The sequence below is a fragment of the Labrus bergylta genome, chromosome 5, assembly GCF_963930695.1.
Source record: "Labrus bergylta chromosome 5, fLabBer1.1, whole genome shotgun sequence".
NCBI lineage: Eukaryota > Metazoa > Chordata > Actinopteri > Labriformes > Labridae > Labrus > Labrus bergylta.
The window spans coordinates 6,301,672-6,317,649 of NC_089199.1; the positions used below are offsets into that span (position 1 = coordinate 6,301,672).

At 40.2% G+C, this 15,978-nt stretch overlaps 1 protein-coding gene across 3 annotated transcripts in view; it reads right to left on the reverse strand.

The window, feature by feature from the left end:
* Positions 1–15,978, reverse strand: part of slc12a5a (solute carrier family 12 member 5a) — a 171,113-nt gene that overhangs the window by 48,270 nt on the left and 106,865 nt on the right. For all 3 annotated transcript variants that reach the window (XM_065954642.1, XM_065954641.1, XM_020629357.2), the window contains exons 2-3: positions 4,121–4,221; positions 3,239–3,376 (exon numbers count right to left, since the gene is read on the reverse strand). In XM_065954642.1, the coding sequence (XP_065810714.1) occupies positions 3,239–3,376; positions 4,121–4,221 (239 nt within the window). The remainder of the gene's footprint in view (positions 1–3,238; positions 3,377–4,120; positions 4,222–15,978) is intronic.

Genomic DNA, 15,978 nt, shown 5'->3' on the forward strand with positions numbered 1-15,978 from the left:
AACAGTGAAAAACAACGTTGTTTGATAATGTTTTTGGCTCCTTTCAGTGAAATGACCTTTGATGATAATGACTTTTTTACTGTGCTTTAACAGCATGTTTCACGCTTGAATGGATTCATGTCAAACTGTTGTCATCCAGAGGATTTCATCACATCACGTCAAATGCAGCTGACGGGGCTTCTTCTGCAAGTGTTGTTTGGTCTTTAGTCATTGAGATAGATTAGTTTAGTTTTTAGCACGGATAAGAGTCTTAAGCCATGGCAGCAATACTGTGAGGCTTTTAATCCTGAGCTTAATGCTAATGTTAATGTGATAAGTGCTAAAATTAAAAAATGACAAGAGGCTGAAAGTTTGTTGTTTGTTTACCAGGTTCACCATGGTTTGAAGTGTTGGTATTTCAGCATTGGATAATTAGCCCTGTACAGAAGGAACAGCTGGGGCTGATGGAAATGTCATTAGCTTTACTACAAAGTGGTGTTGGACATAATAAAATGAATTTAATGATGGCACTAAAGAGAAAGAGAAAGAGCTCACTAAAGACACGGCACAAAACGGCCTAAATGTCTGAAGCTCAATTCATTGTAATCCATCAATAAGTTGTCAAAACATTTGACAAAAATTACAAATGTCTCCCTGCTGGATGACGAGTCTGAGGATCCCCACCCCACTGTGAGAGTGCTTTATTCTGTGAGGGCAGAAAAACTGATGGCAATCAATCCAATAGTTGTTGAGAGATTTTAGTTGAAAATAATGCGATCAAGTTTGCATGTCCATCCCTAGTTCAGTGTAGAAAAACAACTAAACTTCAGGCTCTAGGTTGTGCTGTATTTGCAGCCTATTATCACTCTTAAGTTGTCAAAAATGGCAGCTTGGGATAAGACCTTAAAAAAAATGACCCTCTAGGTACCCATGAATCTTAATGTTTGATCATGTCCTCTAGCTTATTGTTTCTGTGTTTCACCTCAAATAGTCTCAACCGTGAGTGTTTTCAAAGTGCGTGTTATATGTTAAGATGAGAATCAGTCCATTTCCTGGCCGTCTGTCACACTCATTTAGGAGGACTTCTTTCATTACTTGTATTATCATCGCCATTATCGGTGTGTCTTCTCATTTCAGCTTTTGCAATGTCACATCTCGCCTTTCTGCTAAAAACCACCATCTCCCCACAGGATTAATAATGTAGCTGCCTGTCTGTCGATCAAGTACTGAGAAGAGCGAGAAAAAAAAGGAGCTTGAAAAATAAACTCCTTTCCGGCTGGCATCTCAACACCCAGCAGTAAAAAAAAAAAAAAAAAATACCAGGGGAAGATGATGTGGAAGGAACTCATTAGTAAGTGGCATTTAAGATGCCATCCAGAAACACGACCGGGGGATTTATAATATCAAGAGAGAATGACTGACACGCTCGAAAACTGGTGGAGTGTCTCTTTCTCCCCAGTGAGCGCGTTAACAAAACAATCAAAAACTCTGCATGTAGGGATTCATGATGTAATCTGACAGAAGGTATGAGGCTATATTTAGTAACATTAATGACCGAGCCTTAGCAACAAGCTCAACAACTGTTCTTCAGGTGAACAAGTCGTCTGGTGTTAATCCACAGGAAAGTGATTTGTCTCTGCACACTGCGTCACACTGATGCAGTTGATGTGTTTTAGAAGGGATCATTTTTCATACTAAAACCCCTTTTTTTCTGCAGACATCATTCGAACATTATTATTTTTTATTGTAGCCATAAATCTTGGCTGTGTCACACTGGGTACTGCAGCAGCATGGAAACTCTGCAGCATGTATTTCTGATAACAGCACACAGCCTTTAAGCAACTTTTTAATGATATTAAAGTGCTATAAAGAGATGATGAACACCTCAGCAGCATTCAAATGCAATATTGGAATTATTAGGCACAATGACCCCCTCCAAGAAAATCATTACCGTATTTGTGTTTACTGCAGCACAATTGTCAGATAATCAGCTGCAGTTTTCATTGATTTCCAATAGTAATATGGATAATATCATTTTGACACAGCTTTACATACTGATGCTTCAAGAAAGTGGTCTGTGTTGCTGCTACAAAAGAGACTGAACAATGTGGTTTAAAGTAAATTAGGACCTCCAGTCCAGTTCAGAATATGATTTACCTGATTAAAAAAACCGTTGTGGATAAAATGCTGATACCTTTATGAAAATCTGCCACAGCATTCACAATTATAATCTTTTTTTTCTGTGTAATTTTAGATCTATGTTGGTATTTTAAACAAAAGGGGGGAAAATTTGTTGGGATATTAAGAGTTAAATAAAATATTTTGTTTTCATGATAAATACATATTCATTGCACTTGTTATATGAATATACAAAACTTCTAATTTTTAACAACTGTCACACACTGTTTCTATATCCATCTTGACTCCAAACTGATCAGTAATAGCTGAGGAGCTCTTTGCTATCCCATGTTTTTTTTCCTCATTTTTACCAAATTAGACATTGTTAAACTCCTGCATGTTTAGATTGCTGGATTTTGTTATTTTGGACTGGAGATACCCAGTAATCCTAATTTCAGTTTTCTTATTTTTCTGTAGGTTCATTTTTTTAGGTAGGTTTAGGGGGAGGTGCGCAGAGGGACATACCATTGCGAGGTTGGCTCGACGGTTTTGAGTCTTTTGTTCTTTTTGGCCGGGGTCACTGGTCCCTTTTGTTTCATTTGTTGTATTGTTCATCTTTGATTACTTTGGAGGGAAATATTTACGTTACATAAAGCTCAGTGATGAAAAACTTTAAGTGAACTGTGTGAAGTCCAATATGTCTTTTGGTGTCCTTTTCTCTCAAGCCATACAGTATGTGTTTGATTTCTGCAGAGGCCGCAACATATATGGATAAAAAATATCTTGATTACTAAGGACATTTGAGCCTGCAACAATAGTCTGCCCATAGCACTTTATATTACTACTTAACAACCCTTCAATATTCACCATTAAGAACCTGTTGCCTGGTGCCCTTCATTGATGTAGCTCTTTTATGTCTCTTTTCATTATGTGGATGTTGTTTTGTTTGACCTGTGTACATGTGTTTGTTACCTTGTGTTATAAATGAAAATACAAAGACAAATTTCCCCTGCTTGCTCTCCTCTCCTCTCCCTGCAGTTAATGTACGCTATAATGAGTCAAATGGTCTCATCTCCACTTTATTAATGTTTTGTGCACAGTATCTTTTAGTCTGTATTTTTACATGGATATAGAAACATACCTTGACGGGTTTCTTGCGCGACGTCTCAGCCTCGTTGTTCTCGGCCTCCTCGTGCTCCTTACTTCCTTGGGGCAGGTTGGAGTAGTTGGCGAGGCTGCTGAGGAGAGACGACACCATGGGGCTGGTGTCCATCTCCTCCTGCAGAGACACAAAAACAGACAAGAAGGCAGGAGTCAGTATCTTTGAACTGAGGTCTGAAAGAAAATTAAAACACTTTAAAGACTGTGAGCAAAACCTCATATATAATACAGATGTGGTAGTGTGGCAAGAGTGTCAACAGATCACAGTATGTGACCCTTCTTCTGTGCTACACATCTCCTGCAAAAATGCAAACCCAACTGAGAACAAAGAAAGTGCCTACACAGTACATTGTTCATTTTCCCATTTTGTTTTCTTTCTCTTGTTTAGTTTAGAAATCCCGCTGAGAGCACAATGTAAATACCGTTGTGCAGAGCTGTGGCAAATTGCCTCGTTGGACTCCCTTCCTGTAGCAGTGTGAGATTTTCTTGCCGTAACCTGAAGTTCCCACATGCCCTTCACACAGTAATTACCATCATTAATCGATGTCACAGCCCCTATTCAATCACCGAAATGGTGAGAGCGAGAGTATCCTGCTTCTTCTGATCATGCCTAATTGTGTGCGTTAACAAATACGCGCGCACGTGTGTGTGTGTGTGTGTGTGTGTGTGTGTGTATGTGTGTGTGGTGTGTGTGTGTGTGTGTGTGTGTGTGTGTGTGTGTGTGTGTGTGTGTGTGTGTGGTGTGTGTGTGTGTGTGTGTGTGTGTGTGTGTGTGTGTGTATGTGTGTGGTGTGTGTGTGTGTGTGTGTGTGTGTGTGTGTGTGTGTGTGTGTGTGTGTGTGTGTATAACACTGGGCCGTACCTCGAACAAGGCCATGTTCTTGCCGTCATACTGCTGGCTCTTCTCTGCAGCAGCATCACTGCTGTTGATGAAGGGGCTGCTCTCCTTGGGGTTACTGTCACCTGTGAGAAACAGACACACACCTTTAGACTGAAATAAAGCATGACATAAAAAAAACACACTTGCAAGAACATCATTTATTCGTCAACTTGTTTTTTAAGAAAAAAAAACCAGAAAGAAAACATCCTTAAACATCAGGATGTTTTCCAGGAGAGGAGGAGAGTCGTACAATCACCACAAAGCGCCCACAGTCACAAACCTAGAGGAACAGAACCACAACTAATGGAGCGTGCATTCACAATATGTGCAGACTGCAGAGCTATATTTTCCATATGGCCACAGGGGGAGCACAAACTGGAACATCTCAATCAGTTTTTTAGCTACGCTGACAAACAACGACATCACAAATTTCTTTCGCTTGTAAAGAGAAAATATAAGAATTATTCAACCATTTTCCTGCAGCTTTTTTCCCCTCCCTGCAAACCCACAACGGTAGAAAGAGTGTGATGTTATGAAGGTGACAGCTGGCTTTAGGCATCATGACTCTACAGAGCAGCATCTGCCTGCAAGTTCACTGTGGAAGGCACAAAGCAAAGCTCTAACACAAACAGATCTTTAAGAAACACGCATGATCGGGAGGTCGAGTTCTGGGAAGATGCATCGATTGGTTATTCTACTAGGCCATTGACAAGCCCATCGATTCCCAATAGAGGGTTCAAAATTGGATCTCAAACAACACAAGCAGTTAGCCAATACATTTTCCCAGCGACTTTTCCAATCAAACCGTGTGCAGTAAAACTTAAAAAGACAACAAACATGTTCATATTTGTCCTTCAGGGTTTTCCCTAGAAGGCCAACCAGTTGTTTTTTCAGCACCTCAAGGCCTCAACGAGTAAAAGAAGCAAAACCAACAACTAGAACCATGAGGACAAAGTAAGAGAGAGAAGAGAATGAGCGGACTGTTTACTGCTCAGATTTTTTTTTGTAGCTAGAAAGACACTCAGAAATGGCATAAATCTGACAATGCTAATAGAGCTACATCTGTTGTATGCAAATCTGCGAGTCTAACCACCATATGTCCAGATAAAAAGTATTATGTCCAAATATGGAAGCATCATCATATCATCTGTACATTTTTATGTCTTTATACTAAAGATATTTCACAGGCATAACACATATATGTTTGTATGCACATTTAAGTATGTACAAATAAGTGTTCTTAAACTGACAGCTTGTATCCAAACCAGTTGTTATGGGCACTGTACATTCAGCCTGGAGACACTGATTCATTGTTTGGGAGTTGGCCTCAATATTAATGCTTCTGTGTGAGTCTGAGGTAGTCCAACATGTAATAGTTTCTTCCTTTGCCCATGCATCACCCTTCCACCAAGTGTCATGATATAAGAGCACAGGAAACACTGACTCCGTGGTGAAGGTAATATTAGCCCTCCCGCTAACTAACTACTTCAAGTTTATTTACAGAAAGTTCTGCATAATGGTCACAATTAGTTTTAGCTTAATTTCAAGGAGTAATAGAGGCTCCAATTTTTGGATGTTTTAACTTTAAGTTGTTTTTAACAGGTTAGAACTGATGCTGCTAGAGTTACATCAGCTTAATTTTGTGTCTTCATTAGAAACCTGTGGAGTCTCTGTGGGTACATGGAAAGTCCTGCTGATACAAGGTTTCTAAACGCAGGAAGGTAAGACCAAATAACAGATCTATAACTACACTTACATGAATGCTACAAATACTGTAATTAGTCTGCTCACACATAACCCTAACCCTACAATGTGTCCTTTGAGCTTTAGCTTACATTTATTTTTCTTAAACACAAGTTAGTGAAACCAGATCCCACAGAATACAAAAACATATTTGAGTCTGACTTAATATAACAAAGTAAATTAAGGAGGTTGTAATATTGTTATTTAACAGCTTCTTGTTTTCAGCTTTTTATCTTTGATTATCCTCGTACTTGTCATGATGTTTGCTTTCTACTAGAATCACGATAAATTCAGAATCACTTTATTAACCAAGTGGAGCAGTAAAATTTACACCTTCCCCCTTCAAGTATCTCTTGAGGGAGACAGCAGATTGCTCTCCCTCTGGCTCTCTGTCCTGCCTTGGACCGAGCACCACGAGGCCGGTTTATTTATAGCAAGGATGCTGCAGCCATGTGCCATGACGTCGGGGCACCGCTTACAGCCGCCACACTGTTCTACACAGACAGAGCAAGAGGGCCACTCTGACAGGGAAGCTGAGAAAAAAAGGGGCATGCATGAAAATGCAGTGCACTAAAAAGCATGAAAAGAATGGGGAGAAAACGCATGCTGAGGGGATGTTAATACAAAGAGATGGACAGAAAGAGAATGAGAGTGCGGAGGAGAGGATGGAGAGAGACACAGATGGATGGGGCGAGAGCAAAAAGTGACAGGGAGAGAGATACGCGGTCAGACGGACAAAGACGTGGCAGCCGGGGTTGAAATGGGATCCTGCAGAGGGAGAGTTGGGACGGAAAAGAGGGAGACACACTTCTGTCTCAGATTGTAAAAGCTTCTGCTTCTCTTAAGGTCCAGTTTAATTGGACCTGCAGCTTTAAACATAGGCTACACAACGGCCAACAGGGAAGGTTAAAGCCTCCTGCAGAGCGTTTAAGAACACCTGGATTATATAGTTCTTTGTTTTTTTTACCTCTTTAGGCCGAGTGAGGATAATATGCGCCTGTGATATATAACAGTTTTACACGCCCCTGTGGAAACAGATTCAGATTAACTTTATTATCCTGCGCAGGGAAATGTGTTTGGTCCAGAGCTCGGAACATAAAACCACCATAAAATCCACTGCACAAACAGTACAATACACCATACGGCCATAATCTGATCATAATAAAAACAAACTCGAGCAATTTAATTCTACTCGGAAACAAATAATATCAGGCTTGTAATACAGGGCATATGGGATAAGCATCTATAGGCTACAGAATGTGCTAGTGTATGTATGTGAACACACAAACACACAGAGATCTTTGGGTTTAGGACTGTTGGTAGGAAAAAAAACTTCATTTTCAACAGCCTAACTAGAAAGCTGGTAAAGGTTTCACATATTAAACACCCTTAGATGAAAGACAACAACCATTGCACCAGATTACAGGATAAAGAAAGTGCAGAACTGTTGAACTGCAGAACAAAATGAAGTCAATTACACTTCCACTTGTTGAGACTTTGAAATTTGTCATTTTTTTTATTAATGTAGCCTCGTGTGTGAGTGCTGTCACAGCAGAAAATTATAATGAACAGAGTAAAATGTTACAGGTTATAATAGCCGTGCTTTACAATACAACTCAACAATTTGAAATAGCTGGAACAGGTATGGGTGTCAGTGGGAGAGAATGGTAGATCCTCTACCAATATATTCAGCCCAGTGGGGCGGCTGTGCTCAGTGGTATTGTCGGTCGTCTATCAACTTGGAAGGTCGGGGGTTCGATCCCCAGCTCACACAGTTACACCCGATGTGTCCTTGGGCAAGACACTTAACCCCAAATAATGTGAATGTGTATGAATGGATTCGTTAATGCTGATGGACACTTTACTTTGCAGCCTCTGCCATCAGCGTGTGAATGGGTGTCAAATGCGACGCTATACCAGCTCAAGTCCATTTACCATTTACCAATAATACGGTTACATGTTTGTGCCTTTGGTATGTTATACACCAATGTTGCACTTGGTAGCCATTTTACTTGAAGCAAGAAGAAGGGAGCCTAAGTGGCAGCTTTTTGGAGGTAATCAAGTTCTAAGGCTTCTTGCTGTGTCTTTAAAGTTATTATTGAGAAACACTTAAGAGACTGATTATAACAGAAGTGTTTTGAACAATTCCAACAGCCCATGTAGTGATTGGAAAAGTCAGATAGGTGCATCCTTAATGAATTATTGTGTGATTGGCCAATGCAAGTCAGGTGTTATATTCACAAGTGGCGGTGAAGCCATGATCGAAACAGTAGATGTTAATCAGCTAATGAACACAGGACATCAGTGCTGTTCCTGAACCAATCTAAGAATCTATTAGCAATCATCTGATGACAATGTTAGTGCTGGAATCAAAGGCCAACTTTTAGTGGCTTCCTGAGTAGACAGCGGTTAGTGATAAAAGACTTTAGACCAAGAAGACCCAATCCCTAATCTGTAAATATAAATTATGCCTAAACTAAACCAGTCCTCCATTGTTTCTAACAAAAGATACCATACAAATAATTCATAAATGTCTGACATCTCGATTTAATACTACTTACTATAGATCACCCGATAGTGTTCATCATGTGAGAAATAGTGAATGAGTGCTGGAAAGATCAAAGTACAAACATTAACATACTCTTCCGCACACACAGAGCACTTCTTGAAGGATCAAAGTGATACGTGATCTTATTGAGAACACACACACTCCTTCACACATTTGTATATCTGCAGGGCTAATGCCCGAAAGACAAACTCCTCTCTCCCATCACTTATCTCTCCATGGCCCATTTCTTCCCATCGTCTAATAATTAAAACTCCATCATCAAAGGGATGATGGATCCCCTCTTTTTGGAGAAATGACAGTGCCTAAAAGATTTCAGCTCTGGCCGCGTCCCCCGAGCAGCTTATCCTCCTTCAATCTGAGGGGATCGCTCCAACAATGGCTCTCACTATCAAAGCCTCTCCTATCTGTGGTCAAAATCCAGAGCTTTACTGCTCACTGAACATGCCGGCTTCTTCTAAATCCTCTGCAAAACAAAAACACTGTCTTCACTTCTCCTCTCCTCAACCTAGAGCAGTTAAAGTTTGATGGGAAGATGCTGAAACTTGAGGTACATCTGTTCAGCTGGTGTCATGCCAAAAAGGGAAATAATAAGATATTTTTTACAACACAAACTCAATTTATTGTACTAATTCTGTCTCTGTAGAACTGTCTGATGTTCTCAAAGGTATCTCGTTTGTAGCTGAAGTACCTCGCTTTAGTTGGTGTCAAGCCAAGGAGGGAAATGATAGGATGTGTTTTACTATATGAACTCATTTAATGTACTATGCAGGAGATGCAGGAGATTATTTTTAATGCTGTGTAGATGTACTCCTCTGATCTCCTGCCAAAGTCAACTCAATTTAACTTCAGCTCCCAAATAATTTGTCTTCCAAATCATGCAGCGGATTGGGTTCCAACATATCCATTGACGCTAAACAAAAATATTTTCTTTTAATGTTTGTTGAAATTGTAGTCACCCATTGGAATGAATCAATTTAAGGAGAAAAATTCAAATTGTTTTGTGGTTTCAGCATTTGGAATTTTGAGGATTTTCTACTTTTCTCTGTTTATAGTCTAAAACGTAACACTAATTATTTTTACTACTTTATTAGACAAAGAGAGAAGTAGGAGCAATACATACCCAAAAAAACAATTTATATACAGTACATTGACCAAAATAGTCTTTGTTTAATTTCCTGTCATCCAACCGCATATACTTTAGGATTCAATTAGAGGACAAATTAAAAATAACATGGAGGTTTAGATGGATTTAATTTGAATATAGATAATATGGACAGACGTTTATTGACTTTTGAATTGAATTTTTGCAACCAAAATGTATAAACCATAAGGTGATTTTAGGGTTTTAAGATGCATACATTTAACAATAACTCAGAAAGTAATTTGGTATGAGACGTCTGAAGAAAGAATTAGGCCCGATTACGATTGTAAATCACGCTTAAGCTTTACAATGTGGCTGGAAACTTCCACTCAGGTACTATCTCTCATGTCTGTGAGAATGATCTACTGCAGGAGTGAGGACACTGTCAGTATCTGAGAGTAAATGTTAGATTTACTACAAATGAGTGGAGGCCCCTAACGCTGCTCTTGATCGGACAATTCACAGTTTTCCAACAGATCTTTGAACAGAGGCTCAGAGGATTACTCTGAGAACTATTTGACTTTGTTTTATTGATCCTCCTTGTACAGTGGTTAGGTGGCGACAGTCACCGTTCTCTCTCTCTCTCTCTCTTTACTGAGTGCCATTCTGTTACTTCTCTCTGAGGAGTCACTTAAAGGGGAAATAGCCAACGTGCTGGATGTTGATTCTTGAGGAGCTGACTCAACAGAGGCTCAGAGACACTTGTTGACTTTGTGTGTATTTATGTGTGTGTATATTTAATATGTGACGACGCATATGTTTGGCTCAGACCCCACTCATGGTGTTGTACACTAGCAGCAGAACGGCTTCGGCCAATTAATCTTAGCCTGACTGGATTTCAGCCATTTCATGTGGAAGTAGGGACACGTGAAATATGAAACTACTCGAGTGCTGCTGAGAAAGTGAGGTCTTTCATACAAAACATACCCACAGCTACTTCATGTATGACAGTGAATACAGAGCATCATTTGGCTGTTCCTCACAGAGGAGTAAACAGTGAGTATTCGCGCATGCAGAGACATTTCATTTGTATCCAGTGAGAAATGCTTTGTGAGGAATTTAAATGGAATTAGTGTGTCGGAAACAAACAATTAAAAAAAGACAGAGTTGGATTTTCTGGCTGCGTTCCCCGCCATTGTTCCTTGGTGCATTGCCAAATCCATGCAGGTCATGAGTTCACTCGCTGATTCTCTCATCTCCTCCGAATGTCACCACAGTGACACATCAATTCATGTCTGGAAATCAATCCCACAGCTCTCTTTCATTCTGCCTGTAAGCTTTATGAGCTTTAGGGAGGTGGGGGGGGGGGGGGGGATACTGGGAGGAGTCAGGTGAAGGATTAAGGTCACTTTAATCTAAATTCCAGTCAAATCAGGATTTAACATGGACCCAAACATATCCATTTTTTTTCATTCCTATTCTGGAACAAAAAAATAGTTTGCCCAGAAATTGACCCCCATGTAAAAGCTTTCAGTTTAATATATAACAGATCGCAGAGGGGAACAGGATGTCGTGTAGCACATAAGATTATTAAAGCTAGATACAAATCCTCTGCAAAGACATTCATCTGGACGTCTCTGACTGTCACCATTAAAGACCATTCTTCTCATACCGATATAACAAGTAACCTTACTTTAAAATCAATATCAATGTTTGTTTTCAATATTAACAGAAACTCTCTCTTCTTAACACTCTATTTGTGACTATTTCTGTTTGTTTAATTAACTCTATTTAGAAAGGAAATCTCACTTCACTTGATCTCATTTTTAAGAAATAAGAGAGAACTGATCAGGACAACAGCAACGTACAGCTGAAAAAAAGACAGCATGAGAGAAAGGGGGTGGGTTGAAATGAAGACTTTGCCATGTGCATGCTTAAGCAGGTTAGCTACCATTTTCAACTAACAGTGAAATTTCAAATTTTCTCAAAATTCTCTGCAGACGTTTGCAGTACCAGAAGCGAGTGAGGACAAAAGTGTTGTCCTCTGCAGACGTCTTTTTAAAACAAGGAACACAGGCAAGAAGAAGTGAGCAAGTCTTGTTTTCCTTTAAAATCCTGCATTTACAAGTGATATACATAATGTACAGAAAGAAAAAATAGCAACAGCATATGGTTACAAGCCCACATCTGCCCCCACACAGTGTCAGAAATAGAAATTCTCTCTCTTCTCTCTCCATCATGGCTTCAGCTCCACATCAGAGACACAACAGCCTTGTATAATGGGATCTCACGCTCTGCTCTGCTTTTCTCTCTCTGTCTCCCACTCTCCCTTTTCTTTCTCTCTTTTTTCTTCTTCTCTGCTGCTGGTAACACACATGATGCGCTTTTATGGTTACATGCAGGCACACCTATTTCAAATGTTCTTCTTCTGTGGTTTTGCAGGAGAGAACCTGTGGCATGATCAGCATTCAGTCTGGTGCTTCAGCTCTGTATGAATTTTAATGCCGCCTCGCCTCAGAGGCTGCGACTTTGTCACAGTCCCTCCACGACATCTCCTGCACAGCTCCCCACTCCTGATTGGCTGCTGAGGAGACAGCAACTGATTGGCTGAGGGAAGAGGGAAGCATATCTTTGCATGCACTGAACTCTTGGCATGTTGACCAGGCCTCGGCACATGTCACTGATGATGAATGGGTGGGTTTGGTCCTATTTCCCCCAACTGCTGCTGCCTCGCCTCTAGCTGTGCACGTCAGGATTCATTTTTGTTTAATGTCAGGTCCCTGCAACGCCTTCCCAGGGGCTCCCTCTCTATCTGACATAAGGCGTAGAAGGTGATTAGATGTAGGAGGAGACTGACACACAAATAAAACGAAACATCCTTTCCCCTTTTTATTTATAAATCCCTGCGACGACCAGAGGAATATCGCTGGTGATGAGTTGATGCAGAGAAAAGGCAGACTGGGATTTTTTTTTATTCACTGTATTTCACAAGGACTGTTTTTCATTGGTCTTATCGTTCCATGACAGAATTCAATTTATTCTTGGCCTTCTGTTTTCCCATTATCACAGAATACTGTTCAATAATCTCTGGCGCTAATATTTGGACGATAAGAATCTTCTTTTATTTGACACAAAAACACAGATTACAAAACACTTCAGCAGCTGAGCTAAAGTGTCTTGGATTTCTATGCATCAGATAAGAGGAAATAGAGAGCTGGCAGGCACTCAGACGGTCGCTGTTACACTGTAAAAATAATAATAATAATTTTAGATCATAGATTTGTGGCCTTAAACACTGCCCTTAAGATAAACTTTAGTCTTCTTTCTTAGTTCTTAGTAATTAGTTTCAAAAAAATATATTTTACTGTCATCTAGATAATTATACCAATGACTTTGGTTAGGGTTTCACTGCAAACATGCAAACACTGCTTTTGAAAAACCATCAAATAAGTCTTTGCTGTACAATTTCTACCAGATCAGCCTTGTTTATCTCACAACTTTTTTCTTCTTCACATGGACAGTTATCCTGCTTACAGCTAATGCACTGCTGAAACATTAGTAGACAATGTTCCAATGTACTACAAACTATAATTTGATGCTTTTAATACCAATGAAAAGATGATTAAAGAGAGGCTGAAAGCGGAAGAAAAGAAACATAGATTACACTTTCCTAGACCCCTATTGTTGTCTTCAAATGTCTAGAGTTGTCTTATCAGCGATGCAGTAACACACAGTAATAATAAGAGTAATAAAATCAGTTCACAGTCATGAAAAATAGTGAAAAAGGAAGCTGATGCTCACATTAGAGAATCAGGAAGTGTCAAATGACATCATAAGAGGGAAGGCTGAGATGTTAAACTGAAAAGTTGCTGAATCATTTGCTAGAGATCGATTCAGATCACCACACACTAGTCTTTGCATTCTGGTAAACTCTATCCTCTCAAAAGCTCACATTTCTCCATTTCACATCCAGAATTACTCACAGACTGCTACATTAGCATTAACACTTTCAAACCAAAATCCCTCTGCTCTCTGCAGTCATACCTCGACTTGTCTTCCTGTCTGCAACCCTTTCAGGATGTTCACTTGTTCGAATAAGTGTCAGGCAGGTGAATGAGAATGAGCTGCAGTGAATGGTTAGCCATGTACAACCAGTAACACGGAGTTTGCAGCGGAGCCTGCCTATCAGACACCCTCAGGTGGTGGGCCGGCTTTGGGAGAACACCCTGTGTCGTGTTACTCAGCTGCATGCCTCCTGCATGCATGGAGACTGCCTGTGGGAGTTACTGGAGCTAGCTGCCCACTGCCGCTGCTGTAATTGGCGAGCCACAGAGCCGAACGGGGCTTCGGGGATGAAGGAAAGAGATGAAAAAAAAGAAAGAAAAGGTGTGGGTGGAGGTGAGAGAGTGAGAGCAGCAGGTAGGGAGAAGGATTGAGTGGGAAGAGAGAGGTGACGTTTGGGAGGATTATACACTGGTGCAGTAATTGGTAAGGGTGCAAAGGTGTCCCACACCTGCTATCTTTTACTTTTTTAGCCAGAAGAAAAGACACAGGGGCAAAGAGGCAGAGAGAGGGAGAGAGGTGACGGAATTGGAGGAGATGATAGCACCTGGAAGATTGACATATTTTCATGAGGTCACGGATTTAAAATTCACCCTAACTTATCACATGCCAGGAAACCAATTTAACTCGGAAACATAATTTCCTTTGGGCTGCTTTGGTGCCAGGTCCGGACGAGTTGAGCCAAGTACTATCACACGTTTATTACATTTGGCACATTTTTTTGGACAAGAAGGGGCAACCGCCTGTGATAGGACGAGAAAGCGAGCGACAGAGAGAGAAAGAGAGAGAGAGAAAGAGAGAGAGAGAGAGAGAGAGAGAGAGAGAGAGAGAGAGAGAGAGAGAGAGAGAGAGAAAGAGAGAGAGAGAGCAAAGTCCTTTAGATGGCAGAGAAGTTTCTGTGATCTCGGGGTCTGATCTAAGGTGATAGCACTATCATCTGGCCAGGTTTGCAGCCCTCTGAGAGAATGCTGAAGGTGTGAATCGAGGTGCAAAATTATCAACCGAGTATCTTGTCTCCTTACTGGCCCCCCTTTCACTCCTTCGGCTGTGGCCAAGTTCTCCATCCTTTCCCATCTCCTCTTCCAAGTCAGAGAGAAAGCAATCCAGCCAAAGCCCAGAGGACAACAGAGAGAGGGCAAGTCCTCCTCTCCTCTCCTCCATCACCACCTTTTTCTCATTTATTTCCTTCCCCGGTCTTCCTCCTCGAAGGCGTGAAACCTCATCCCTGTGGTCTCTTCATTCCCACACCACCACCTCCTCCACCTTCCCCCTTTTCCCTTCTTTCCTTTCTGCCCTTTTCCTCACCCCTTTGAGTCCTCTCTCCTCCAGGCCAATAACAAAGTCATCATGCTTCAGTGCAGAGAAGCACTGAACATCCAGGGAGTGAACCAACGTTCAACTAAGACATTGAATGAAACAAACCCACAAGTATTACCATATACAGTATATATATATCTATATATATATAGATATATATATATATCTATATATATATAGATATATATATATATCTATATATATATAGATATATATATATATCTATATATATATAGATATATATATGGGGCAGAATCAGCAGAGGCTCAACGACACGATATTATCATGATACTAAAGTCAATATACAATGTTATGATGTATTTTTACATTTTGTATAAATGTGGTGACATATGTTGTGATATGATGTCATTAATTAGCTTTTTTCAACCAACACATTATCACCATCTAGCAGACTGAAAAAGGAGGTTATTTTAGAATCAAATGATTTAGTTTGTTCAAGTTTTACTATTTAGATGACCTAAAACATGAAATAAGTGGACTCCTTATTGGTGTTTTGATACATTACAAGGGAACAAGCATGACCATTCTGTATTGACCCTTCTGAACGCAGAATATGGATGGATAACGTGCTCATGTTTCTTAAAGTCTGTGATCCGCCCTTTTCTGCGGAGATCAAAATAAATTGACAAATGGTCGTATTGCAATCCTAAAACCCTTCTGCTGTGGTCTAACTTTTCTGCCTAAATAAAAAACCTGGTCGTAGATGCTGTCCCTCTACTCCGACTTCATTCTGGTGTCACAAGTCTGTTAACAATCAAGAGCAAAAGTCCTAGACTGGATATCTGTCATTTCTTATATGAATAACTGCCGGCTACACCAAAAGCCCTGAAAAATTGGCATCTCCCTTAGAGGTTATATCATTGTTAAACAACAGCCAGGGTTGGAGAACAACAAGTCCTAAAAAGATAAAATTATTGGACAAGGATATAAGATGGTGGAAAAATTAATAAATGAGCAATTTAAGACTCATGCAAGTATTTCAACTGGCTCTTAAGAAACCTTTTAAAAAGTAGCGTGACATTCATTTCTTAAAATTTACATCTCCCT